General features: G+C 43.1%; 2 protein-coding genes across 6 annotated transcripts; one reads left to right on the forward strand and one right to left on the reverse strand.

Annotated features, from left to right (window-relative positions):
- Positions 1 to 332: 332 nt before the first annotated feature.
- aaas (achalasia, adrenocortical insufficiency, alacrimia) lies at positions 333 to 5,435 on the forward strand. 2 transcript variants are annotated; one of them, XM_076092123.1, is made up of 17 exons: positions 333 to 474; positions 660 to 803; positions 952 to 1,079; positions 1,252 to 1,307; positions 1,394 to 1,485; positions 1,597 to 1,643; positions 1,902 to 2,000; positions 2,342 to 2,485; positions 3,245 to 3,365; positions 3,462 to 3,586; positions 3,881 to 3,941; positions 4,060 to 4,150; positions 4,307 to 4,403; positions 4,622 to 4,689; positions 4,800 to 4,881; positions 4,985 to 5,069; positions 5,198 to 5,435. In XM_076092123.1, exons 2-17 carry the CDS (start codon positions 693 to 695, stop codon positions 5,351 to 5,353), a joined length of 1,563 nt encoding a protein of 520 aa, XP_075948238.1. In that variant the 5' UTR covers positions 333 to 474; positions 660 to 692; the 3' UTR covers positions 5,354 to 5,435. The 2 variants fall into 2 exon arrangements, with proteins under 2 accessions (XP_075948238.1, XP_075948239.1); XM_076092124.1 differs by having other exon boundaries at positions 4,310 to 4,403.
- A 2,636-nt stretch (positions 5,436 to 8,071) lies between these two features.
- LOC142950294 (uncharacterized) lies at positions 8,072 to 27,790 on the reverse strand. Of its 4 annotated transcripts, none has more exons than XM_076092126.1 (54): positions 27,697 to 27,790; positions 25,687 to 25,881; positions 24,569 to 24,585; positions 24,382 to 24,414; positions 23,605 to 23,637; positions 23,373 to 23,426; positions 22,954 to 23,046; positions 22,049 to 22,126; positions 21,752 to 21,796; positions 21,567 to 21,620; positions 21,168 to 21,221; positions 20,785 to 20,838; positions 20,623 to 20,676; positions 20,486 to 20,539; positions 20,328 to 20,372; positions 20,161 to 20,214; positions 20,000 to 20,044; positions 19,816 to 19,869; positions 19,381 to 19,479; positions 19,226 to 19,270; positions 19,012 to 19,110; positions 18,855 to 18,908; positions 18,660 to 18,767; positions 18,517 to 18,570; positions 18,265 to 18,363; positions 18,089 to 18,142; positions 17,581 to 17,679; positions 17,311 to 17,364; positions 17,163 to 17,216; positions 17,018 to 17,071; positions 16,788 to 16,841; positions 15,830 to 15,874; positions 15,541 to 15,639; positions 14,806 to 14,913; positions 14,599 to 14,652; positions 14,441 to 14,494; positions 14,291 to 14,344; positions 13,294 to 13,347; positions 13,092 to 13,199; positions 12,954 to 13,007; positions 12,286 to 12,339; positions 11,991 to 12,152; positions 11,788 to 11,895; positions 11,361 to 11,468; positions 11,134 to 11,187; positions 10,921 to 11,028; positions 10,770 to 10,823; positions 10,538 to 10,645; positions 10,389 to 10,442; positions 9,661 to 9,768; positions 9,250 to 9,538; positions 8,702 to 8,889; positions 8,330 to 8,572; positions 8,072 to 8,218 (listed from the first exon to the last, which is right to left on the reverse strand). In XM_076092126.1, the coding sequence occupies exons 1-54, from the start codon at positions 27,788 to 27,790 to the stop codon at positions 8,072 to 8,074; spliced, it is 4,452 nt and encodes a 1,483-aa protein (XP_075948241.1). The 4 variants fall into 4 exon arrangements, with proteins under 4 accessions (XP_075948241.1, XP_075948240.1, XP_075948242.1 ...); XM_076092125.1 differs by having other exon boundaries at positions 25,675 to 25,881; XM_076092127.1 differs by lacking the exon at positions 25,687 to 25,881.

Consider the following 27,790-nt stretch of genomic DNA (forward strand, 5'->3'; position numbering starts at 1 on the left):
GACCGTGTGCTTTGCCCTTCTCTAGTGAGGAGGGAAAGACAGAATCATTATTCTTCATCATGATTAGGAATCAGACGCTCTATTTTAAGCTTATAATGTGGCCAATAACATGATAATGAACGGTTATATAGAAGACATATACTCGAATAAACTCGTATTAGTTAAATAAAATGACTCATGATGTATTTCAAGTTATCTCAACTCTCTAACAACAAACAGTTGGTGCCTGTTTGGCTCAGTGTGGATGTAATGTCGCTCTGTGCCCTGAAGAGGGCAGCACATCAGCGCTCTAAAGCCGAACTCCGCACTGTTTGTCCCTTTGGCGCTGCTGTAGTCCGCACGGCGCGATTAACTTGAAGTATGCTTCGAGTACGGAACCGTGAAGTGTCATAACAGCGTAGCGTGTACTTCTATTCGGTTGTTTGGAAACACAACGCAAGATAATTGACTTAAGTCTAGAGGACACACTACAAGGTACGTTTTGTGACTTATAAAACGACGAATAATGGTTACTGTTGTTAAAACTAGTTAGCTAGCTTGAACCAGCTAGCTAACGTTAACCGTTAGTGTTAGCTAACCAGCTGTTTGTGTAGCGTTACAGTAAGCTGTTGACATCCACTACTATGTGTTTACCTGGCTGACCCATGGTGTGTTTCCAGGCTCCAGTGGTCCGTGTTTCCACCGTGTTGAAGATGTGCTCTCTGGCGTTGTTCCCCGCTCCGCTGCCCTCCGGACAGACCACTCTGTGCGAGTCTAACAACGAGCTGTTGTCAGGAACCGCCACAGACCACCGACTGAAACAGGTCTGATTCAGAGCAGAGAGTATTTAGACATGACACATAATCCCTCCTCGACATCACAGCACGACAGTAAACCAGAAGACAATCCTGTAGCTAATGTGCTGTAGTTAAAACAAAGTGTGAATTCCATGGTTGTGTGTTTTGTCTGCAGGAGTCTAGTCCTCTGGGTTTGTATTTCCCACGAGAGTCTCTGAAGCTCCACTGTCGCACAGAAAGCAGCAGCAAGGCGGCCTTCCTGGACCACTCTGAGACACTGTGGATGAGGAGTGCAGCAGCCTGGTAGGACACACACACACACACACACACACACACACATACACAACAGGTGTGGGAAATACAGCATACATTGACACACTATAAGTCATATCACAGTATATTGTAATATCAATAATTTGTTCCACGTCTTTCACAGACAAAGATAATTTATGCAACTTATCTCTGTCCATTTCAGGCGGGACGGTGGTTTCACAGGACTACTCGATGAAATTACCAACTCAAATACAGAAGGTGCTCAAAAATCTTCCTTTTTTCTGATCTTATAGATCCATTGATGTGTTTATACTTTAACTCTCCCGTATCTTGTGTTCTCGTAGTGCCTAAATGTCTGTCAGTGAGTTCTGGTTTTACACTGGCGTTGCTGCGATGGTTCTCTTCCTTTCACGGCTCCCTGTTCCCTCATCTCACAGTAAGTTGTGCCTGCTGGTTAAATGTGTCGTTGACAGCAATACAATTGATTGCCAGATGTTTGTTGTGATGCGTTTAAATGTGTATTACCTGTTTTTCGTTTGTTCTGTAGTTGAGCAGTGACGACATGCACGCTGAGTTTTCACAAGTGCTGAACTGGTATGTGCCAACTTTGTGATCTGTAGTTAAATTTTTGTTCTCAAATGGTTGAAGATATTGTTTATTATGACAAACTGGTGGTGAGCAGACATGTTGATGAAGACCTGGCAGTTTAGTATAACTGGAGAGTAATTGCTGCAACAATTTGTTGATTCATCTTTTGTTGATCAACAGAAAATTGATACGCAGCAATTTTGACAATCTTCAATCAGTGATTTAAGTGACTTTTTTCCACTTGAATCCCTCATGCTTTACCAGGTCTGACTGTGTGGTGCGAGCCTTTGCCTGGCATCCCCATGCAGATAAGTTTGCTGTAGCCCTGCTGGACGATTCCATTAAGATCTACAACCCCAAAAGGTATTGTAACTCGGCTCTGAAGAAGGCGCACAGTTGCCAACTATGGGCTGTAAGGCATACCATCTGGCAAAAACAAAATTAAACTCGCCGAGATATCTCCTTGTGTAGTAGCGGCCGAGTGGTGGCGATACATCAGCAGTGTGTGTGTGTACTGGTAGTTCTGTCAGCAGTTAGCCAAAACAGTAAAAGTGTGTAAATAATAATGAAACTGTACGTCTCCAGGACAGTCTCCAAACACAGACCTAAAATCTGACCGCATGTCAGCCTCATAGAGCAGCGTTGTTCTTTGATCTCTCCATCGGTCTGTGACGGTGTTATTGTCACTGCCTCTTGTCTCGCAGTGCCACCACCCCCACTCTGAAGCACCGTCTCCAGAGGAGTGTTGCAGCAGTGCAGTGGAAGCCGCTGTGTGCGTCCGCCCTCGCTGTCGCTTGTCAGAACTGTTTGCTGGTCTGGCACGTGGACCCCTGCTCGCTGTCGACCAGGTACGTACGCTCCAGTGAACCTGCACGTCTTGAGAAGTCTTCAGATTACTGGATTCAGTTCCCTCAAAAGCAATGAAAAAGTTACTCCTATCTTTTTTTGCATGTGGTTGCTGAATGTTGTGAGTTGTTATGCATCTCTAAACTACAAGTGCGACTGTGGATTTTGCATGCAGGAGGCTGTTAAATCTTTTTTTGTGTAGTCAACATCATCGGGCCTGTATCAAACACTGTTACTACTTCTAGCTTCAGTAATCAGCCAATTTTTAGGCTTTTACCCATCGTATAAAAGGCTGTTGCTAACATGAGGCTAAATGAGACTACAGAGGTTGACGCGATATCAAACGTCATCATGCCGAACACGGAAACTCACTAGTGCCCCTTTACAGCCTCGTTGTGTTTATACCCGCGCTCTTGCAAACTTTTTTAACTTGTAGATTCGTGGAAAGACTTTTGTAAGAGAGGTGAGCGCACAAAATCAAACTACAAGTTGGAAGCTTAGTGGTTTCATAGCCTCGTTTATAGCCTAACGTAAGCTTTTTACATCTGCTGATTGCATTAACGCTTCTAAAATCATAAAAGTGTTATTTATGGAGATTATCTTGCTCCTCTTTTTCCTGCTGTGATTCTAAACCATGATACAAACCGAACCGTGAGGTTTGTGATCTGTATCCCCCCCCCCCCTATTAGATTCATGCTGTAATAAAAAGGTCTTAACTGTCTTTTCTTGTGCTGTGCTCTTCATCCTCTCGACCCATCCAGGCCTTCGTCCGGTTCTGCTCAGGTTCTGTCTCATCCTGGTCACTCTCCTGTCACCTCCATCGCCTGGTCTCCAAGCGGGTCTCTCCTCGTGTCGGCCTCGCCCATGGACACCGCCATGATGGTACGAGGCGACCTCCTCATCCTCGAGTCTAATTCATGTCGAAAGAAAGTGCTTCACACAGTGACTGTTGTACCTTTTGGCATCCATGTGTTTCAGGTTTGGGACGTTGCTTCAGAAAGCGGTGTGCCACTGCAGCGTGTTGGAGGAGGCGGGGTCACCTTCCTGTCCTGGTCCCCTGATGGCAGCCATGTCCTGGCCTCTACACCGTCGGCCCTGTTCAGGTCAGACGCAGCATGTTTTATAATCTACCTCCCTTTTAGAGCTGCTGCAGCACTTTTCATTTATAAGATATCTAAAGCTGCCAGTGAACATGTGTCAAATCTTCTGTCATGATCAGTGCGTGTGGACTCGAGACAATTACTGGATTATAATAGAGGCCCACTCACCTGTCATGAATATTTATGAACATGTAAGGGATGAGTGACTTTGTCTGGAGATTAGCAGCTGTTAAAAGGTAATTGGGTGGACAGAAAGTTTAGTTTTTACACATGGATGAGTAATATTTCTTTCTTCAGGGTTTGGGAGACCAGGATGTGGACCTGTGAGCGTTGGCCGTGTGTGAAAGGGCGCTGCCAGGTGAAAACTTGTCACCACATTTCAGCGTTATTGCTAAATTAGGTACTAAATAATTTTCTAAATCATGTATTCATGAAATAAGTACGCGTCTGTTTTTTCTTTTTTTTTTTGGGCGTAGTCCGGCTGTTGGAGTCCAGATGGGAGTCGACTCCTCTTCGTCGTACAGGGAGAGACGGTCATCTACGCTCTGACCTTCAGTGATGCAACAGGTTATCCGTCTTTACATAAAATAAATAGTTGTGTTGCAGAATATACAACCTGGTTGGTAATTGATGTGCAGCTTGAATTGTTTTCTTGTAAAGTTTGATGAAAAAATGAAGTAGATTATGTAAATTGACCTGTATGATGATGATGATGTTGTTCAGCAGGCGTACCTACATGCACATCTAAAGGGCCTCAGGCAGCAGCAGTGGTGGCTGACCTATCAGAGACCACCTTTAACACTCCAGACGGAGACATCATGTATGTATTTAAACTGAACTGCTTAAAAAAACAGTGATGAACAAGGTGTTCGAAAAGGCTCTGAGACATTTTGAAGCACCTTGTTCACAAAAACAATGAATCTATTCCAGCATTTGATGAGCACAAATCAGCAGGCAGGCAGGATTCAGTGCTGCTTGACTTCATATCAGCAACATTACAGCTACTTGGACTCACTCACTGTCTAATTTGTCCTCCAGTGTTGGTGGAGAGATCCAGTCTTTATCCTGGGACCCAACAGGAGAGAGGCTGGCAGTGCTTCTCAAGGGTTTGTCTCACTTTTCTTCTGTTCACCCCGATGAACCCAATCAGTATTACATCGGTGTTCCTCTTAGTTTTAATAACTCATCTCAGTCTCTGCGTCTTATCTTTTCTCAGGTGGTCCACAGGCAGCAGACCGGCCTGCAATCATAGCCGTGTTCAAGACAAGAACCAACCCCATTTTTGAGCTTTTACCTTGGTTTGTACTTTAGTGTTTTATATTTGTGTAGCTTTAGTAGAACTCAAAAGTATTGCATTTCTCAGCGTAGTACTACAAGTGCTGAGTGTTTGTTGTGTTTTAGTGGTTTTGTTCAAGGGGAGCCTGGCGCAGAGCCGAGACTGATGCAGTTCCACCCAAACTTCCAGCACGGAGCTCTGCTCACTGTGGTCAGTTTCATACGATAAATTCATATTCTATTTCAGTCAGCCATAAATAGAGTTTATGCAGGTCTGGAAAGTCTTCGAACAGGTGTTAAGTTGCTTTCTATGTAACATATCTCTCTCTGTGTTCTCAGTGTTGGTCCAATGGAAGAATTACCCACGTGCCTTTCTACTTCCTGAGTGCCGGCGTCCCACATTTCGGCTTCAGCGGCAGTCCGTCACTGCCACGCCCTCAAGAGCGGCCTGCAGACTTTGCCAATCAGTCGCTCTTCACAGAGCTCCTCTCGTGACCGACCCTCACCCACCAGCACGCGCCCACAAGTCATTTCTGTTATTATGAATTATCAATAAATGTGTAAAGTTACTGCTAAACTGAGACTTGTTTGTCTATATTGTTTATATCACTTGAACCAAATAGACACCGTTGTGAGAAAGCTGAAACATTTAACCTTTAAGTTAAAAGACTACTCCGATGATTTACGCATTACATTTAAATAACATCGTCTCAATGGACAGCTTGTTAATTGATGCAGCAGAGACAGAGACATCCGCATCGTCCAAATCTTTTCTTTGTACTAGTTGTTAGTGGGTTTTTATTGTAGTGTGTTCACACTGGAAATGTGACCAAATATAGTATTCACAAAGGAGATAGAATAAGTACGAAATCTGCTCAATTCTCCCACAATGCAATGCACATAAGAAATGTAGGAGCTAATATATTGTGGGTGGTCTTGAACCGGCTCCAAAATATCTTGGAATATCTTTTTAAAAAGTCACACATTGACAACCAGTGTGACTGTGACTAAATACTGATAAAACAGTATTTTTGTTGTTTTAGAATTATGTTGTATGGATTTGTTACAGCTTACTTTTTTTATTCCATGCATTCAACTACATTACCAACAATGCAACTCAACAGCCAACAGCTCGGTCTAGCAGCTAATGTCACCTCGAGCTGAAATGAGGAGCAGCTACAGAGTTCTGGTTCAATCACTTCTTTCTAACTTCAAACCTCTGATTTTTTTATTTTATTTTTTTCCAAAATTTTTAGTCATCAGCCCCAACGTGCCGTCACTTGAGTCAGTTTATCAGATGTCACGCAGCTCTCTCTGATCCTTAAAATAAGCTATACAACAGTTTTTTTACATGTAGTACTCTCCAATGCTCCAGTCCTAATTTTTATTGCCATTGTTTTTTCAGAAAATGAATAACTAGCATATTTCTGTCAGTCGTAACTTTTTATCTGCATACGTATGAAGTTGTACGTTTATGGCACATAATATTTGGAATAAGAATATGTTGCTGTGAAGTCAAGCTTTTATTACTCAGGACAGACCGGAGAGGAAGCTGGCCACAGTACAAGATGCTGATGCATCATTACTCTACAAAATACTAGATTCCAGTCAATAAAATGTTCTTTATTTATGCCTATTAGTTGAGACAAAACAGGAGCCATCTACGCCCAGCCCCACTCTGACACCGCAGAACAAATACAGTACGTCTGTTCCTGTTGTTATGAGATTCTCTCATGAAAACACACACTTGCATCACAGTCTTTAACTTTCACACACTCGCACACACAGACTATGCACTCACAGTCAAGAGTAACAAAGGATAACAAACAAAAAACAAATAAAACATTTAAGCACACATGAACGGTTCTGGTGAAAGAAGAAATACGTTCCCACGCCATTTCTGTTTTTATTCAAAACTCAATTAAAAATCAACTTCATTCTTAATTCGGTTTACCTTTTATTTTCCAATTTACATCAATTAGAAGTGTACCAAAATAAAAACAAAAATGATCATAATAAAATTAATTTAAAAAATGTACACGCCCTCACACACACACAGAGACAACCCACCCTGGTTGTTTTTTGAGCAACCGTCCTCGGTCGGCCTCTGAGTATCCCGTCTCCCCTGTCTTATCCCGACTGCACCCCTCCTCCAAGGTGGAGTGTGAGTGTGTGGTGTGAGGCTAGTGGGAATTGGGGTGGGGTGGGGGACTGAATTACAGAACTCATAGCACCTTCTGAAGAGAGAGCAACCCAAAGCAAAGATGGCCATACAGCCCCAGATTCCACTGAAAGCAAATTTTTGGTCAGCGCAGATTTAAACTCAACATTTTCACTTTGTTTTTCAGCGTGAGGTAGCTTTAAACAATCTGGATGACTACAATAAAAGAAATCAAAACAAATTTCCCTCAAATTATTTTGAAAACAATTTATGGATGAGAACTGGGCCTTGCTCTGATGTACATCCCAAATGTAACCTCACTTTCCAAAAGGTGTTGGTGTGCATAAAGACACATGTACACACATAATGTGGAAATATATATATAAAACCATCTGGTTGTTTATAAACACAGACTTTTACAACAATAGAACCAAGGATGTATAATACACAGTAAAGGTTTTACTCCCGCTCACGATGTACAAGCCTGGAGCACCTGGATTTGATTTTACTGAGGATATTTATTTTGGTCTACACTGATTCAAAATGCCGTATTTGTGTGTCAGGAGGGAAACATGGAGGGAGGTGGAGTAGGACTGGGACAGAGGCTGCGCGGCTGTTCTGTAGTGGACAGGGGGCTTGTCTTACTTACAAAGTAAACCCGTCCAGTCCTACCTCAACTCTGCCCATTCGGGTTAGACAATAAATAAGTGACATCAAGTCATGTTTCTGTTCTCCATAACTTGTTCGCTTGGTCCCTCTTCCTCCTGGCTCTGACTCATTCCCGTCAACAGTGGGCCATGGGAAACATGACTGGATCTCAGGAAGCAGGGTTGACAGAGAATGCTGGTGTGGTGTACAGATATTGCCGGTGCCCTTCAGCGCTAACATCCAGGGAGTACAACTTGGAGAGCACTTCGTTGTGAGAGGAAAAAGTATCAATTTTCTTTTATAATTTCCAGTCTTCTTTATTGTGGAAGTGTGTGTGTAATGTTTCATGGTTGAGTTTATTTATTTCCTGTGTTTTCTTTGGGGGGCCATTGTGATATTCCAATTTACAAGAAGCAGACTGCGCCTACTTCGACTCCGAACTCCTGATCCGCTCCGCCGATGTCCATGGGAGCAATGTCCACGATTGGCAGACGGGAGGTCTTCTGTGTTTTGTACTCAAAGACAGTCTTGCCCCACCGGCTTGTATGTTTCTGTTGGTTGAGAGTACAGGAATGTGTTAACAGCAGTCGCATAATACAATGACGATATATAAAACACAGGAAAGATTCATTCTTCCTGGCTCTATTTTGCAGAAGCCTCACCTTGCAGCCGTCCTCCAACACGGTGTACGTGAAGCGACTGGTGCCCTCTGCGCGGATCTCCACATCGTTGGAGCCCTGCAGCTTCAGGGCCTTCTTCAGGTTGCCTGTGGCCTGGTCCAAGTAGGCTACGCTGTTCTTGCAGTGGTAAGTCAGGTTCTGGGACGCTTCGGTGGACAGAAGCCTCAAGAAGGTCAGCTGGATGCTGCCAGCGTTGGCAATGGGGCCGTCATCAGCGTAGTTGAACTGCACGACCGCGGGACAGGTCGAAGGGAATTCATTAGCAAGCTTTCACGTTTAGGGATCGTTAAGTTCTAATTCAAGATCAGTTTAACCGACATTATCCGAAGCATTGTATCGTTAAAGTGCACTCACGTGGAATCCTCCGTTCATGGTCTCTCCGAACCAGACGTGTTTGCGGTCATTGCCCTTGCTGGTCCACCAGTTCTTCTTTGGTACCTCGGCGATGCTTGCGGAGACGCAGGTCTCTCCGCTCTCCATGTTGCAGAAGACCTTGATGGCATCAGCTATGCTGCCGATGTTGGGGTCAACCCAGTAGTTACCTGGAGAGATGAGAGAGACTTGGGTTAATAAAGAGCGACGCCTGTTTTTATTCTAGCAAAAAGCATATATTAGCATTTCTAGATCAGGTTTGGACATCAAGGGATCTGTATTTTGTTGAAGATGAGAGGAAAGCTGATCTTGTTCACAGAAGTAATGACATTCCTGTCTTGGTTTTATACATTTTCACACCAGGATGTAATAATATCATTTTTGAGGTGTTGTAGAAAGACATATCTAAAAGAGAATAATTCATAATTTGCTAATATGCATTCACCAGTTAAGAACATTTTAAGGCAAAATGAGGCACATCAGCACACTTTCATTTCTTCACATCATTTTAGACTCCCCGGCCTACTCACCACTCTTCCACTCGGGGTGGCACAGTTTCAGGTCTCTGCAGGTGCGAGCAGGGTTCTTCTGGCTGCCGTCGGGGCTGCGCAGGTTCTCAATCTGGCTGTTGAGTGTCTTAAGTGTGGAATCGACCTCCACGTCATGCTGCCTCAGGGAGCTGGAGGCCTCATCGGCCCTCATGTACCTGAGAGGATCGGGGGACTTCTCGATCTGACCCAGACCAGCGAAGGCCGACATGTCGATGCCTGGGCCAGGAGGACCAGGTGGGCCAGGGGGTCCGGAGTTACCAGGAGGACCCTGTTAGCAGGAAATGGATCAGGTGGGCATTCCGGTACAATCAGGTGTAGAGAGACAGCGTTGAAAAAGCCCAGTATAATGGCTCAGTGGAGTTTAACTTATATTTAGGGCATGTTACGTACAGCAGAACCAGATTCTCCAGAACGTCCACGAGGTCCAGGGGGTCCAATGGGGCCAAGCTGTCCATTTGATCCGTCTTTGCCAGCATGTCCGGATGGTCCAGGTGGTCCCTATAGAAACAGCGAGTGTAAGTGAACATGTCTGCGTTTATCTGAAACATTACTTTATATTACGAGCTTGTGCTTTCTATTCAAAGTGTGGAGCTGTGCCGGTTACTTTGTTTTAGATCCATCATGCAGTCTGAATAAAAAAAAGATCTGATTAAGCAATTCAAATGTGCCAGCAGTTCCTCTCTATTACCCCAATCACCTCTAAACCCTTCTGCCTTATTATGCATGAAGAGTATTTGTCTGGTGACATTTCTCTTCATTTTCCTTATCGGGCTCAGCGCTTAGCTAATCTAGAATAGATATTGAAGTCCATTTCTGATCTCAGCAGGAGCGGTTTCACAAATCGCGGCCCCTCCTGTCCGTCTGCCTCTTCTCTGAGCAGAGAGTAATTACGAAATGCCTCAGCAGCCCCTCTTATCACAGCGGTGGGTAATTAAAGCACGTGGCCTCTCCTGTCCCCGTCTTCTTCAGGTGATTTGAGAATTACAAAAAGACTAACCCGTGCCCTTCATTACCATCACATATCTGAGGTGTTAAAGCTGCAGGATGGAAATGGAAGAAGAGTTTTTTCTTCTCTTTCGCTTATTGCTTCTTCTTTTTTTTGCGCTCTGCTTTCTTACCTTAGCTCCGTTTGGTCCGGCAGGTCCGGCAGCTCCAGAATCTCCAGAGGAACCCTGTTAGGACGAGGACAATGACAGATTAGATGGCAGAGCAGACAGATCAGAAGTGGTGTGGAGCAGGGGTGAACTATTAGATGTGGATTACTCACAGGAGGTCCGGGAAGACCCTGCAGACCAGTGAAGCCACGGTGACCCTTCTGTCCCCTCTCTCCAACCTCACCACTCTCTCCCTTGTCACCACGTGGTCCTTGGGGTCCCTGGAGTAAAGGTTTAACATGTATTAAAATGCATGGCTGCCTATGTGTAGCACTCTTAATTAGCTAAATCAAATTAAAATAAAAACATAATAGTATTGTTGCCATTAGAGATGGTGATACTCACAGCCATCCCTCTAGCGCCGCTGGGTCCAGAGGGTCCTGCGGGTCCTTGAGCGCCCTAAAGAAAAGAAACAATAGTGTGGGTCAAAAATACGGATCGATGCCTGACACTGGGCCTTCTGCCTGTGGGCCTTACAGGATGTTGCATTACTTACGCCCTCTCCTCTGTCTCCCTGCTTGCCGAGGGGTCCGACAGGTCCGGTGGCACCGGGGGCACCGGGAGCTCCAGGGGCGCCAGCGGAACCGGTGTTACCTCGCTCTCCCTACAGGAGGACAACAAGGTGATCAGGAAAACAACAGATCTAGTCGACTTTAGTCAAACTGTGGGATTTTGGACTAGACTTTTTTGTGAGGCTAAAGTCTCTCACCTTGATTCCAGTAGATCCGTCTCTACCAGGAGGTCCATCTGATCCAGAGGTACCCTGAGATACAGAGACATGTTTTTAATGAAATGACAGACTTACATTTTTTGATGGATCAAGATGAATATTGTAAATGCTGTTCCTACAGTCATAACGTGATGCACAACTAACGGGACAGCTGTCCTGCCATTCGTAACATTTTGTTGTTGTTGTTATTATTCTGTAGGTCTGACCTCTCTGCCAGTCTCTCCAGAAGGCCCAGTAAGTCCAGGGGGTCCCACAGGTCCAGGAGGTCCGCGGTCGCCAGCAGAGCCAGAACCTCCTTGTTTACCAGGCTCTCCCTAAACACAGAGGGAATATCTTCATGAGATTCCAGTAGCTCCTTTGACATCGAAGGTAAACCGAATAATCTGCTGATCTTCAGTGGATCAGTATTTTGTGTCTATTCGCTTAGAAACTGGAGGATAACTAACAAGAATAAGACTCTTTATTGCAAAGTTACAGTAAGATTAAGGTTTATCCCACTGAATTGAGTGAATTTTTTTAAATATTAAACAGCAACCAAATTTTAAAGAAGTTTTTTTTTAAACATAAGGATCTGGCTCTTATCAAATTTTCAAACAGTTTACATGGAAGCTAAATGTTGAAGAAAACACTTACAGAAGGTCCAGGGAGACCAGCGAAACCTCTCTCTCCACGCTGACCGGGCAAACCAACAATACCAGGAGATCCAACCAGACCCGCAGGACCTGAAGGCCCATCGAAACCCTACAGAGTCAGGAAAGAGAAGACTGAGTCTCACACTCTTGTCACCAGTAGACAGGTACTTAATGTGTTCCTGTGAGGCGCAAAATAAAACTCACAGCTTTTCCAATGTCTCCAGCCTCTCCCTTCTGTCCTTGTGAGCCAGAAAGTCCACGGAGACCACCGTCTCCCTGTCTTCCTGGGAGGCCGGCATCACCACGAGCACCCTTCGGTCCGTCTTTACCAGAGGAGCCAGCAGGGCCGGCAGAACCAGGGTTACCCTGTCATGGAAAGAGAGAGGATTTAAGTGGGTGAGAGCAGAAATACACTCAAAAACAAGGACACAAATCCTTTTAGATCGACTGAGTAAATTGATTTCCCTTTCTACGAATTTGTTATTGATGAAACACTCACATTAGGGCCGGGAGATCCAACTCTGCCAGCAGCACCAGGGAAACCAGTAGCGCCCTTTCAAAGAGAACAAGACTTCAGTAAACATAATCATACCCAACCTGTCGACCTGTGAATCACTCTGAACATCAATAACTAAGGTCAATTAGGAAGAAGTGTTGTAACCAGGAAGGATTCAGCAAATATAAATCATCAATGCATCTCAATTCACAGTGATCTAACTGATGATTATGTCCATCATCAACTAATCTGCTGATGCTCTTCCCTATTCTCCATTAACTGCTTGGTCAACAGATGTTAAAAAAATGAAATATGCCTTTTAACAATTTCCTAAACGCCCAAGTCGCCACCTTCAAATGGCTAGTTTTGTCTAGTCCAACAGTCCAATACCCCAAAAATAAGCAATTCACTATCACATGAGACGAAGAAACTAGAACTTCATCACAACCGAGGAGTTGGAATTAGAGGATTAGTGACCGTTTGATATTTGTGCTTTGAAAATCATTTAAATGATAATTGAATTATTAATTAATCGACTAATCGTTTTAGCTCTCCAATCCTTATCTTAGCTCTTAAAAAAGTCAATGAATGAATGAATGAATCTGCATTCAGCTGAAGTATTTTTTGCGATGTATTCTTCATGTGATTACATAAACATAGGAGTTACTTACAGGGGCACCCTGAGCACCACGTGCACCTTTAAGTCCAGATACACCAGTGGGTCCCTGAAAAAGACAAAGAACGATTAGTCATCTTGATATTACACTACAGTGACTTCAATTTATATAATACGAATAAAAAATACCCACCACAGGTCCAGGAGCACCAGATGGTCCCTGAGGTCCAGGAGAACCACCTTCTCCCTTCTGTCCAGACTCACCAAGCTCTCCCTTAGCACCAGGCTGACCATCTGAACCCTGGACATTTTAAACAGAAAAGTAATGTTATTATATCAAAACCATCTTTCAGTTGTTTCATTTTAACAGACGGTGCTGCGTTGACTTTACTTACAGGAGGTCCAGCAAAGCCGGCAGGCCCGTGAGGACCGATCTCACCACGGTCACCCTGCAAGAGGACAGAAGAGCTCGGGGTGAGATATATTCATGCTGTTTTTATTATTATTCTTTGACACTATGTTTCTTTGTTCTTGTAGAAAAAGGAGAACAAATATAATAATATTAAAATAGATAAATAAGATTCTCCCCGCATATTTACAACCTTGTTGGAGTAACAGCAGTACTACCAGTCCTTGTCTGATTATTAGCATTAACACATAAAAATCCTCCACTTAATCTCTAACTATAGAAGTTTCTCCTTCTTCTTCTTCCAGTTCAATAATGTATTTGTCACTAGCAAAGTGTCTACACTGTCCAAATTCAGCTTAGCCATCCCCTCTTCATGTTACTGTAATGTTTTTACTGCATCATGCTCTGTCCAGGCTAAAGGACGCTATTCAATTTGAGACTTGGTTTAAAAAAGACCAAACACATACAGCATTGCTCTTTACACATTGCTCTTTTATTATTGATCATTATTTCAAGCAGCAGCTCAGTTCCAGACACATGCACACCAGCTGATTAACGTGTGATGCGTACTGCATCACAGCTTCATAACCAGTACATTAGAATAACTATCTGTAACTCTTTGGCTTCAGATTACGTACAAAGCAAAGCCCCAAGTTACCTATCAGATCCTTTATTGCCCTATGTCCCTTCCTGAGATCATCCGATTCCTTGTTGTACCAAGGACCAGCTTACATACATAAAGGTCACAGGGCCTCCTAGACTGTGGAGTGACCAGCCTGAGGAGATCAGGGCTGCAAACTCTGTCTCAGCTTTTAAATCACTTCCAAACACCCACTTGTGTTTTCATTTTAGTTCGTTTTGCTCTCTCTTTTTGGCATTGAGTTCATATCATCCTCTTTGTGTTTTAAATGTGTTCTGTGTTTTATAAGTTTATTATTATTATTATTATCATTACTGTACACATGACAAGAAGAGGTACTTACAGGAGCACCACGAACACCAGTGGCACCATTAGGGCCACCAGCTCCAGTTTCACCCTGGATAGGAGAGAACCAGTCAGTCAAACCAACCAAAATAATTCAACTCAATTGATTTCCCTTTAACAATCCAAAGGGTGACACTGTTATTCTTACCTTGGCTCCATTGGGTCCAGATGGGCCAGGAGGACCAATAGGACCAGACAAACCCTGAGGAAGAGCATGGATACAGAGTTATAGATAACAGAGTGATTGAATGTGCTTCTTCTGTTAGATGACTTCACTCGGAGACCAAGGATTCATGTTGAACTCACTCTTCCACCGTCCTTTCCAGAAGCTCCCTCGGGTCCTTTCTGTCCGTTGTCACCCTGTTGGACAGAGAAGAAAGCAGCGTGTTAATTAAACACAGAACTACAAAGGCCTCTGGTCATGACATTTGCTCTTTTAAATGTGCCATTTAAACTTAAGAAATAATGCATGATGTCAAACTAAACGTCCACTTTGAAGAATCCACCACTCACTCTGTCTCCCTTGGCTCCTGAGATTCCACCACTTCCTCTCTCTCCAGGCATACCCTGCAGGCCGGGGGGGCCCTGGGATCCAGTAGCGCCATTAGGTCCAATGGCTCCCTGAGTTACAATGAGGAGATAACTTGTCAGTCAAATTTGTTCATGTCTACTAGTTTCTTATGAACTAACTGAGTTGAGTGTGGACATGCTGGTCCTCTTTTTCCTGGCAAAACTAGAAATATATGAGTAATGTGAAAAGCCTTAAATATGTCCTAATATAGTTTCATTATTCATTTAAAATATGTCAACATTTCTCTTGAACTTGACCAAAGCTGCAGGTCCATGTTCAACATGTCCACTAAGAAATGATTAGACCAGAAAGATCTTCAAAGCTTTTTCTTAAATAATTTCAAGGAATAGTTTGGCATTTTGCAAAAATATGCTTATTTGTTCTGTTGCTGAGAGTTAGATGAGAAGGTCTCTTATGTCTGTACGGTAAATCTCAAGCTGCAGCCAGCCAGTTAGCTTAGCTTAGCATAAAGACTGGAAACAGGGGGGAACGGCTAGCCTAGCTTAAGTTTGGGCCTTTCAAAAACATCAAGGGAATTAGTTGTTAGGACAAGAAGTCCACCTTGATGAAACAGACTTTTGCAGATCTTTTCATATGTTTTTCGTGAACAACAAACATAAATCTAGTCGACTCAGAGCAACAATTTGATTCTCAACACAAAATCTGTATCCACTGACCTTGGGTCCATCAGTTCCAGGTGTTCCAGGAAGTCCACGAGGTCCCTGAAGACCCTGAGCTCCAGCACCACCCCTCTCACCAGGGAAACCACGCTCACCCTGTCAGGAGACAAAGAGACTCTGAGTCAACACGAGAATCAAGAGATGCTAGCCGTTGCTCAGGTATGTGATGTAAGGAGTGCTCGTTGAATCCTCTTGTATAAAGACAACAACGTAAATAAGTCGTAATATTTATGTATGAATCGTGTGTTTGGAAATGAAGACATGAAGCTTTAACATGGAAACTCACTCTGGGTCCAACAGCACCAGGAACTCCGCCCTCTCCAGAAATACCCTGCACAGAGAAAAGACACAGAGTTTCACACATCTAAACATCTGTGTCGTAAAAACTTCTGCTGAGCTTTCATTGTTAGTCCCAATAAGAATGCGACAATTAATCTTATAACTAAATACAACTTCAATCCTGAATGTTGCAATGTAATGAAAGTAATCTATCTGAGGTCGAGAAACATTCAGCAGTACGGAATGAGGCTTTTACAGAACTGTACTATAGAAAGATCCTCATCACCAACAAAAAATACATTTCATTTTCCGTTTGAGTAATGTAGTTATGGATTGACTTGAAAAGAGCTGATAGATGTTTAACTTTAGCATATTGTTTTTTGGATATATAGAATATTTTATATATTATTTGTTACAGCAGCCACTGCACATAAATCACAGAAAGTAAATGAGGCAGGTAAGAAAAAATAAGACCAAATTATATACAATGATTAAAATAGACTGATAAAATACGAAATAGAATAGTATAAAAACTGAGAATAGAGAGTATAATGTTAACTCAACTGTAACGTTAAACTACAAGAAGAAGATTTGATTCCCAATGTTTGTAAGGTCGATTAGTCATTTTAACTTTAAGTTTAATGTTAAAGTTTAAAAATAATAAGATTCATGATTGTGTTCAATAGTCAGTTGGTGATTAACATTAAGCATTCGCACTGCGATCTCCTTCTTGTTGCAACAGAAAAAAATTTATTTATTTTTACAGGCTTGAACCAGAGACTGTTTCAGCTCATCTTTCACTTCCTTCATTGCTACATATGCTGTTATTTTCAGTAGTGGTCTTCAGAAAGACCATCATTTGGCATGTAGCTGGACACAGTTTGTGTCAAAAGGGTTGTCGGCCACAATAGACCGACAGATGAAGTAAATCCAAAGTAACAGGTTTGTTAGTGAGTGTCACTCACCTGGTCTCCAGATTTTCCAGCCTCTCCTGGGGCACCAGATGGTCCAGGCAGACCCTGTCCAAGAAAGGGATTCATTATATGATATCTATAAATATAGACCTAAGTCTGCTGGCTTCCTGAATAACTGTCTGTGCAACACAGTCATATTGAATATCAGTCATTTTAATAATCTCGCTTTGATTTTTTTCCAGACTGGCGTTTTCTGGGATTTGAAGAGAAAATAAACTCACCTGGAAGCCGGAAGGTCCAGGCTGTCCTTGCTCTCCTCTCTCTCCAGCAGGCCCCTGTGACAGACGCAGACACAGGGGATCAGTCGAGGGACAAAGAACAAGTGAAAACACATCTCACAACATGTAACTACACTGAAATACTCACAGCGGGGCCAGAAGGTCCAGAAGAACCAGTCTCACCATCTTTTCCAGACAGACCCTGTTCAAAGAGGAGTATTTAGATTTTGAAAAGTGATCTGGAGACCATGAATCCATTTGTGATGTTTTCGTATTCATGGGGAAAATGTACTCACTCTCAAACCAGGGCGACCCACAAGACCCTTCTCTCCTGCCTTTCCAGCTTCACCCTGTTGAAGAGAAATCACAGTAAATGATCCGTAGGAAGTCTCTTTAGCTTTGAGTGCTACGAGCTAACCGACAGTAGCAGTACTAGTAGTAATATTTGGCTTCTGAAAAGCTGTATTACTGATTTGTCCCATCTAGACATGGATGTATTTAGACCGTATATTATCGGGTTTTCATTATGCTGTATGTTCTCCTACTGTTCTTCTCTAAAAACTCACGTTGGCTCCCTTTGGTCCAGGGAATCCCATCACTCCTGGCTGTCCACGGGCTCCCTGAGGGCCGGGGGGGCCGGGGCGACCGTCCTCACCAGAAGCACCCTGTCAAAGACACAAAGGTAGGAAATCAGCACTCAAGCAGTGGGAGTTGAAACTTGTGTGTGCTTGCATACGTTCTTCCAGTTGATTATGATTCACACTACAATGTAAAGTCTTATTCAATAAGAGGCTTTCATTTTAGATCATGTGGTGAATTAAGGGTTTTTATATTTCCTGTGTTTGTGCAATAAAGTGCTATTTTCAAGTTTGTTTAAAAATACAGCTGGGAAGCCACTTTGCATGGGTGAGTTGTACTATTTCTGTGTGTTTAAGTGTCTAATTATAAAAGTAAATAACCACATTCTTACTTTTATTATAAAATCTATATAAATAAAAACATATCACACTGCTGCTAGTGATGATGGGATGCTGCAACCTTTCATAAGCGTGACAGGATAAATATTGTACTCACAGAGGGTCCACCTTTGCCTTGAGGACCAGCATCTCCGGGACGACCGGTGAGACCCTATGAAAGGACCACACATGTTAGAGATCATCAGCATCAAAAACATATAAAATCAATCCGATCAAGCCAGCAACACTAAACATCCAACGACTACATAACGCTGTCTGACTGCTCTGACTCACTCTGGCTCCGGGGAGGCCGGACTCTCCTGTGCGTCCAGGATCTCCACCGACACCTTTGGGCCCAGCAGCACCAGGAACACCACGTTCACCAAGGGCACCCTGAAGTAGAGAAGATATCAGCCAGTTCAATAACAACCTGGTAGACATATGGCAGCTAGTTTTATGACCATAACAGCATAATTTTGGTGCTGCAGTGCTCAGATCATCTATTCACGGTGTCAGTGAGCTGAGATGAGTTCTGGCGGGTCATACCTTAGCACCAGCAAGACCGTCCTGACCTGGGAAACCACGGTTACCAGGACCTCCCTGGAAAGAATCAGAGTTGCATTTGATTAGATTTTACTGAAAATAGCAACAAGCAATCTAAAATGTTGTTGAACATCCTGATGACTGACTCTCTCTCCTGGAGGTCCGAGTGGTCCGGCAGATCCAGGCTCTCCTCTGGCGCCTCTCTTTCCTTCTTCACCAGCGGGACCAGGGCCCCCTAGAGGACCAATGGGGCCCTGGAGAAATGAAGATGTGTCAGTAAATCTCCTCTGTGGTCTAATTCTAAAAGATGCTTCAAAGTGGTGTACTTAGCATGTACTTACGAGCTCTCCCTTGGGTCCAGCTTCACCTTTGAATCCAGGAAGACCAGGGTCTCCCTAAACACGGCAAGAAAGGAGGACAGCCACAAGAATAAATAGTCACAACACAAACAAGTATGAAGGTTTCACAGATGATTTAGATTATTCCCAGGTGACTTACAGACTGTCCCTTTGGCCCCAGAGGTCCTGTGGCTCCCTGTGGTCCAGGTGGGCCACGAGGGCCGGGGAATCCAGGAGCACCAGCAATACCAGCACCACCCTTCAAGGAAGAAAAAAACACAACAAAATATCAGAATAAGGTATAACAGTGATATCATGAATTACAAAGAAACTATGGAGGACTCTAAAACAATGAATACAGAGAGTGGACTCACAGCAGATCCTTTAGATCCAGGAATACCATCAGTACCGGGGTTACCCTACACCGACAGAGAAGAAGAAGTTCATCAGTGACAAGCGCAGTGTAAGAATGGTGACGTTCTATGTAGCCAATCAAAAGTCTGGACGATCAGGTTGATGGTTAACGAACCGATGCTCCGGAGGGTCCAGGGGATCCTGGGGTACCGGCCTCTCCGCGAGGTCCCTGTGCTCCTTCAGATCCACGGCCTCCAGTAGGACCAGCTTCTCCCTGACAGGACACAATAACTTATCATTTACATTTCATTTATCTGTGAATCCAAAATGTGTACCTCCATTTAGAGCTGAAGATAATGGTGTGTTTAGTACCTGTTCTGTCTGTTCTTATATGTACCCAAATATATATATATATATATAGATATAGACTCCATGTGAGCAGACTGAATGAAGAGAGATTAATGGCCTGAAAGAACCTCCGAAGAATTCACTGAGTGATAAAGTAGAACCTGAACCACAAATGCTTCAAGTGACACTCGCCAGACTTTTGTAACGTAATGTCTGCCACAGATATGAAATACTAGTTTGTGATAATGTGATTTGGACAAACCTTGGATCCTGGAGATCCTGGGAAACCGGGAGCTCCAGCAGGACCAACGGGCCCCTGTAGACAGAGCAAAAACCTGCTGGTTAGGCTTCATGTCTCATCACTTTGTTGATGTGTTATCCAGAGACATGGCATTATAAAACATCACAAACTAAATTGGATGCAAAGTGGAAACTACGATACTCACAGGTGGACCAGCAGGACCGGACAAGCCATCATTTCCACGGGCACCCTGAAGAGTAAAGAGACAGGATAGTCAGTTGTGTACGCCACAATGGAGAGATTATATGTTTCTTTAAGTTGTTACAGAAAACTAGAGACATATTGATGCATCAGTTTGTTACTCACTGCAGCTCCGGCAGCTCCAGAACGTCCCCTCTCACCGGGCAGACCACGTGGGCCCTGTGACAGAAGATCAGTTTATCTCGATCATTATGAAACACACAGCTTCAATTTATTCACATTCTGCAAATATCAAATAATATAGCAGACCAGAAAGAGCACTGGAGACTCACCATGGGTCCAGGAGCGCCGTTCTCTCCAGAGGAACCAGACTCGCCCTGATGGGAACAGAGAGCAGAGAAGTTAGAAGAAGTGAGAGGAAACAAATTGGGAATATTTGCAAAACGATTCCAATGATATCATCACAAAAAGATACACGTGGTGGTCTTACCTTGGCTCCTGCGGCACCAGTCTCTCCCTTAGCTCCATCCAGACCAGAGTGACCCTACAGAGACACATCAGTCAGTCATCAGGGTGCAATGAATGAGCATGAGTTGCAAGTTGCATAAGCAAGGTTGAAACACTCACTCTGTGTCCTTTGATTCCAGGAAGTCCAGGAGTTCCAGGGAATCCACGAGCTCCCTATAATAGAAAAAAAAACACACAAAATCTTTACACGAGGAACGCTGAACCGCATCTCTATTTTCCTCTTTAGACTTTGACATGCGTTGTAATCCTGGAGTTAGTCACCTGAGGCCCTGCAGGTCCACGCTCACCAGCTTTTCCAGGTTTGCCAGCATCTCCCTAGAAACAAACAGGAAGTGGGGTGATTATTTCCTGAAGCAGCTGAGATGTAGCAGCACTGCACTTTACAGTAGAGGAAATATATCATCATTCTCAGCAGCATTGTTAAGAGACTGCCCTTTAGAGGGTAGGGAGCTTAAAAGTTGTTTATATGTTGGTTGACTCAAACATCATTGTGAAATAATAATGAGGCAATCAAGTGAAATAGTTGCGCTGTTACTCGGGACAAAAGGCCGTTTTTGACTTTTTTTGACCTTAACTTTGTGTGTGTTGTGCTTATGTTTCACTGAGCTGTGAGTTTCATACAAAGATGAGGCCTCGACACTTACATCGCTACCAGGTTTTCCAGAAGGTCCAGATGGTCCACGAGGTCCCATTGCTCCCTGGTATGAATACAAACAAAGGTAAATCATGAGTGACAGCGATGTAATTGCTTTAAAGACAATTCGAAATTAGACATTTGTGCTGCAAAATGCAAACACTGCCTTCACACTGTCCTGCCGTTGAACTACATTTTGAGCAAAATTGCAAAATTTGGTGATGAAATCACATATTTTCACTGTCAGAGAATTCAAACAGCTTAGATATGCTTATAATATCATTCATAATCAGAATTTGTTTCTGTGGAAGTAGATGCTGCTGTTAAACCCTAAACACTTCAGCAAATGGGAGCAGTATGGTGTCTGTTGGGCACATAGATGCATTCTGGGATACGTGTTAATACTTACAGAGGGACCATTCTCTCCTGCCTCTCCAGGTCCACCTTGGAAACCTTGTGGGCCCTGTAGGTACAAATGACAAAGTAATAAAGATCCATTTATGCCAACAACTCTTCTCTATATGTTTCCACAGTCGCTGTTTGATTTTGATGACCGGTCACATAGTGATGTAGTGCTGTAATGAGTGTACTTACAGGAGCTCCACTGGGTCCAGGGGGACCACGAGGACCCATGGGACCCTGAAGGAGACACACAAGACAAACAGAGAAAGTTAACCCGGAAATCTATCAGGTAGCTTGAAGTGAATCTACTGAACCACAAGGTGGCAGCATTGTAATCATTATTGTTCTCCACTTATCTTCAGCAGCAACTCTGAGACCAGGTAAACGTATGTGATGAGTTTTATGTCATTGTGAGAGATGAAACTGTTTACATAGCAAAAACATACACACTTCCTGTTAGATATATTCACTGCACACAGCGCTGCTTACCATCGGTCCCTGCATCACACCCATCTGAGCGCCTCCGGACTTCTCATCGAAACCTCCAGCCATCTGAGCAGCAAAGTTCTGTAACACGCAAAACAGACAGAGACTGACAGTCAGTTATTGCAGTTATTATCCGTTATCCGGCCTGAGCTAAGTGGGCCATTACACACAGCAGCAAGTGAGCTGCATTAACTGAATTAATGACCCAAATGGTGGATCAGTTACCGTGAGAACTGAAAGTAGAAAGACAAGCTTCACATTCGTCTAGGTCTGTCCGACATGAAGCAATTATTAGTCGACAAACACTTTTATGATTTTGCTGTTGAATTGATTCGTTGATTTAATCTACAGAACTGTGAAACTGAGTTTCTCTGCAAAGAATCACACGAAGGCACCACTTTAAATCTTGTGTTCACCAAAGATGTGTTCATACATTTCTTAAAAATAAGTCATTTAGCATGAAAAAGCAATAAAAAATGACTAATCGCTGACAGCAATCTTCATTGACTAAGACCAAAATGACCAATTAATCGACTAAGAAGAGACTACATTCTTCCCTCTTACTTCTTTGAATAACAAATCAACTTATTTGGGGCTGTTTCTGTGTATCGACTGAGTCAAATGTAGCCAAAGAGAACAACAAGGGATTTAGTGATTGTTAAGAAACTGATGTGTCGGGCCGATTTGACAGGCCGCCATTGTAAATAAGATTTTATTTCTTAATGACTCGCCTGGTTAAATAAGAGTTGAATTTTTACATCAACAGTTTACTATTAAGTCATATATTTATACCTCTGTTTGAATGTTTAGCTAAACATTTCTATCCCTGTGTGATACGGGAATAAGAAAATGGGATTTTGTTAAATTGTTGTTGATGCCATTGTGTTACAGGAGTGCCCCACACTCACCCCTCCAAGTCCTGATGGTCCAGGTGAGCCGGGGGGTCCGGGGTTTCCAGGGATGCCGGGCTCACCATCTCTTCCACGAGGTCCAACATTTCCCTAGGGAAAAAGTGAGCAGGTTATTTTCTCTAAATTCATCAGGACTACTAGAGAAGATTTGTTTTACAACAAAACATTTGCAGAAGAAGTCTAATGTCTGTTGCGTGATGATTAGATTTGGATGTTCCTACACTTGAGTAGTAATAACGCTGCAATCTCAAACTATTACAGAACTCTGTCAGCTCAGTTGTTATGATCATCAGAGCTGCTGTTGCTTGACTCAATATTTGGCCGTGTGATGCTGCACTCGCATATTAATACGAGGCAATTTCCTGTGAATGCTGTACTGAGAGGTGTTTGTTAGTGCACAGTGTGTCGGCTCTTACCGTATCACCCTTAGCGCCAGCTTCTCCGCGTCCTCCCTGCTCACCAGAGGGGCCCTGCAAAAAACAAAGATATTTGTCTCAGTAAGATCCCCAGGATGAACTAAACTCCTATTTATAATCAAATTATTGTCAACCAATAAATATTTATCATCAAACAATGCTTGAACAAGTGTAGAATAAATGTAATAAGATAAACCTTCTCAATAAAATGAATGAAGTGTGTAATATTTACCATAGGGCCCGGTGGTCCTTTTGGTCCAACAACCTGCACAAGGGTGAAAAAGAAAGGTTTTGTCAATTACTCTTTATTAGAAGACCAATCGCTCATATTGTGTCCGGTTAAGTTAAAATGAGAGAAGAACATTCCAGCTTCGCAGGAGGTGGGCATCAAGCTAAAAACACAATCTGATGAGGATTTCATTTGACAGGACAAGTTTTCATGAAAACATCACCTCCTCTTAACCTCTGGTGCAGCCGACTCTGGCCACCTGACATGTGCACTTGCAGCAAAGTTGCTGAGAGGATCTAAGAGGATTTAATTGGGTTCATTATGTCCAAGGAATGCGGGGTTTATCCTCTTGTAATATAAAGTTCAATGAGGGATTGTTGGGCATTGCAGTTAGCTTCTCATGAGCGAGAAATTGCCCCTCTAATGATCAAAAATGCTTAAAACTGGATAGTTTTTCAGTGTTTGGAGATAAATCTATGTCAAGAGAGAAGAGTCAAAGTTGACGAAGCACGAACCTGTGAAATATATGTGTTTTAAATGTGTATTGTGTAGGTGGTGATTGTGGAAAAGAATGGGCACAGTGTTGGACATTTAAAATTCCCAAAAAAAGGTTGCAATTGTTCATTCCAAATAACAGCAACATAGAAAAGGAAGGTTTGTTGGATCATGTGTTCTCAGGCCCATCACTGCTTTGTGTATAAAGCAGTTTGGAGTGGAAGGTTGTAGTACAGCAATGAGGCGTTACTTCAGTTTGACAGACTGCAGAGGATTCATACTTACATCAGCGATATCTCCTGGTGCACCTTTCTGGCCCTGATTGATAACAGAAAGAAGTGATATCAGTGGCCTGAAACACTCTACGAAGAAACAAACCACTTAAAGCTACAGATTTGACAAGAAAAGTTATTTTTAAAGTTCCTTGTTGAATGAATGGATACCAGTATTTTCCCACAATCCCCGGCCTCACCTTAGCACCAAATGTCTCTGATGTTGCAGATGGATGTGTGACGGGAGGAAAAGAAGAGCAGAACATTAAAAATGTACAAGTCGGTAAAAACACTTCAGACGCTTGACTGATTTAAATCCTAGTTTGTGATTCTTAGGGAAAGAGACGGGGAAGGAAATCTAACGACGCTAGAAAGGGATCAAACACCATTCACCAAACCCAAAGGCCAACAACCCATCCAGATTATATTAATGGTGGAATGTAATTCCAAGAGGGATGAAGCAGAAGCAAGCATGGACCAGGAGATGAGATTAAAGTGTTTAGATCATTTAAGCAAAATGTGAAAGGAAGTAAAGCTGTAGCAGCCACAGTGATAGCTGGTGTACACTTGTGTATCTTATATTGTTATAAAAAAGACTGTTTATAATCAAATTTGTGGAAATTAATTGATGTTTAAGTGATCTTAAACGTATTCTATTTCAAATATAAAACCACAACTCTCTCTTTAACAGCTTTGTTCCTATTTATTTGGATAAATCTGTCAAATCGAGACTACAGGAATACAGTGTCTCTTTACACGGCCTTGAGCCTTCGATTGGTCTAAATAGTCTTGACGTGAGGCCTCATACATAGAAGGCCTGAAGACGCCTTCATTTTGCAGGAGACCTCCAAGTGGGTCAAATAAATCACGGAGTTGAGGCTGAGCATGAAAGTAGGCTTCATCTTAGTCATGAGTTAAAAAGAAAAAAGAGCAGGAGGGCGTCTCTACCGGTTTAGCTGAGAGCCAGACAACACATGACAGGATTCATCCAATTCCAAGAGGATCCTGTTAATGTTGCTTGTCTGGTCTCCGTCCAAACCAAGCATGTAGAGGGGCCACTTTGGAATAGGGAACATCATTATCGTTATTGACTAATTCCAAATCATAAAGCTAAAATGTTTCAGAGCAGCCAAATCTATTAAAAATCACATTGAGAGACAATGATCAGTGACTGCTGCAAACCCCCGATCGGGCAGGAAATTTGGATCCTAAAGCAGTTCCCCATTCTAAAGTGTGAGCCAGGGTGAGATAAATGCAAGCTAAGAGAGTAATTTATTTATAGGTATGTGAATAAATAAATTACAACCAATGGGGGCACTGGCATCAGCGGGGCAGATGGGACAGCACTCTCCAGATGGGATGAGAGGGTTGGCACATTCTCTGATCTCCTCGCAGATTATCTCATCACACAGAACCGCTCTGCTGTCGCACACACAGATGCGACACGGCTCGGGCTTCCACACATCCTTATCATTATACTGCTGGCCTTCCTGGATGCAGCCACCTGCCTCCTCTGTGGTGGCCAGCAGGGGGCGCGTGGCAGGTGGACAGAGGAGGGGGGTGGGGGGGGGGACACAGAGGATGGTTCAAGAGAGAGAGAGTTAGAAAGGTATTGGGGTTTATACAGTGTTGAGGGTTTGTGAAGTAGATGTTTAAAAAAAAAAAAGTTGTGAGGGAGTAAGAGGATGAAAGGGGGGTCAAGGGGCACATCAAGGAAGTAGGAGTAAAAGCAGTGTGGGGGTGAGATGGAGGAAGAGGAAGGAGAGAGATAAAAGTTATCCTGCATCAAAATAATACTCTGAACACTTCATGATGTAGTGCAAAGTACACAAAAAGGTGACATTCAAGAAACAGCATTACATGATAAAACACATAATTGATGTCAATGAATAGGAAGTGGCCTTGTTCCTTTGATGCTGATGAACAGGTGGTGGTCTGACCCAAAAATACACTGGTACAATTCAGAAGCTGCGGACTATAACTCACACGTTTTAAAAATAACTAAAGAAGTTATCATAAGGAGACTTTTTTTTACAGCCGCATAAAATGTAATGTCAACAGGAGCCACAGTTGGCAGCTGTGTCTGAAGCCCTAGTTGAGGTATTTCACGTGGTCGGCTGAGTATATTTGACCTGCAGGCCGGCTCGTATGAATGAACCTCTCTTACAGGGATACTGTGCCCATTTGACAAGCTGCTGCCTTAAGTAAACACATGGGTCCTTCTAAATTTCTCCATCTGGATCCCGTAGCTGTGTCGAGCGCCAGTGCAAACATCTTAGGGAATTAAGAATGGGTGTTTTGTTTAATATGTACAGCTTAGAGCTGTGGCCTTCCAACTGCTGTTGTTTGTTTTTTAAGCCAAAGGGATACTTAGCGCATACACGTCACAAGGTTTAGTTCCTGATCAGAAATTGGCTACTGAAACCTTTTCTTTCTTTACCACCATTCTTTTTCTTTTTTTTTTACAATCTATGGTGTAATGTAATGCTAAAAGCCTATAAATGCTATAAGAGAGGGAACTGGAAGCAGTAAAGCCCATCCTTCTATAAATACAACTATGTGTCCATCATCTGTTGACTCCCTGCTGTGCACCCTGTCCTCTGTCCCACTCCCTCCCCGCTACCCTTTGAGCCTGCTAGCCTGGGGTCAAGCTCTGTCTGACCCCGTCACTTCACATCAAGAAAACCTCTGAATCTGCTCCAGACAAATCCTGTGGGTGAGGTTTGCATATGTTCTACATGTCTTTAAAACAAAACTCACATTTTCATTCTTAAGACTCATTTTCAAGAAAATCCTGATTTGTCTGACAAGTGTTTCTTCTACATAATGGTTGGGAAAAAAAGTAATCCAACATCATTTAAGGCATCAATAAGCTTGATTAAGCAAGATTTGCTGCTTAAAAACTAACACTACAGTTTGAGCAAACACAGCAGGACACGCTGAGCAGCAGGACGCAGGTGAGGACAAACGGACACTTGTTCACCTTGTCCTCCATCCCACACTGATGTGCCTTGACAGCCTCACCTATCCCACAGAAATACATGGACTGGCTTACTTGGAAAGACCACTGGTAGCCTGCTTGACATTATACACTCACATCAGCAGAAACACTTAACTACATAACTGTGAAATTGCATGTAATGCTGGCGTTGTGCTCTTCCTGCTCATCATTTGACATCACACCTCCAGCATTGGATTTATTTTTCACTATTCTTCTGAGACATGAGGTAGAGACGACTGGGAAGGCAACAATGTCAACAGAGTAACAATCCACTTTTTCTTTTTTGCAATTAAAAAGAAGAAGTTAAGAAAAAACAGTGCAACTTACGGTCGTCCTCTTCCTGACATCTGACCACGGAGAGTAAAACAACTTGGGATGCTACAAGTAGCAGAACAGTCCTTGAATCCACAAAGCCGAACAT

The sequence above is a fragment of the Anarhichas minor genome, unplaced genomic scaffold (assembly GCF_050575085.1).
Source record: "Anarhichas minor isolate MPS153535 unplaced genomic scaffold, ASM5057508v1 ptg000003l, whole genome shotgun sequence".
NCBI lineage: Eukaryota > Metazoa > Chordata > Actinopteri > Perciformes > Anarhichadidae > Anarhichas > Anarhichas minor.

Coding starts and splice junctions, on each gene's coding strand:
- LOC142950294 (XM_076092125.1), bottom strand. CDS start 27,790: ATGTTCGGCTTTGTGGATTCAAGGACTGTTCTGCTACTTGTAGCATCC. Junction 21,797..22,048: donor GTGTGATGCAGGGACCGATG/GTAAGCAGCGCT, acceptor TGTCTCCTTCAG/GGTCCCATGGGTCCTCGTGG. Junction 20,677..20,784: donor GTGGACCTGCAGGGCCTCAG/GTGACTAACTCC, acceptor TTTCTATTATAG/GGAGCTCGTGGATTCCCTGG.
- aaas (XM_076092123.1), top strand. CDS start 693: ATGTGCTCTCTGGCGTTGTTCCCCGCTCCGCTGCCCTCCGGACAGACC. Junction 2,486..3,244: donor CCCTGCTCGCTGTCGACCAG/GTACGTACGCTC, acceptor CGACCCATCCAG/GCCTTCGTCCGGTTCTGCTC. Junction 4,690..4,799: donor GCTGGCAGTGCTTCTCAAGG/GTTTGTCTCACT, acceptor ATCTTTTCTCAG/GTGGTCCACAGGCAGCAGAC.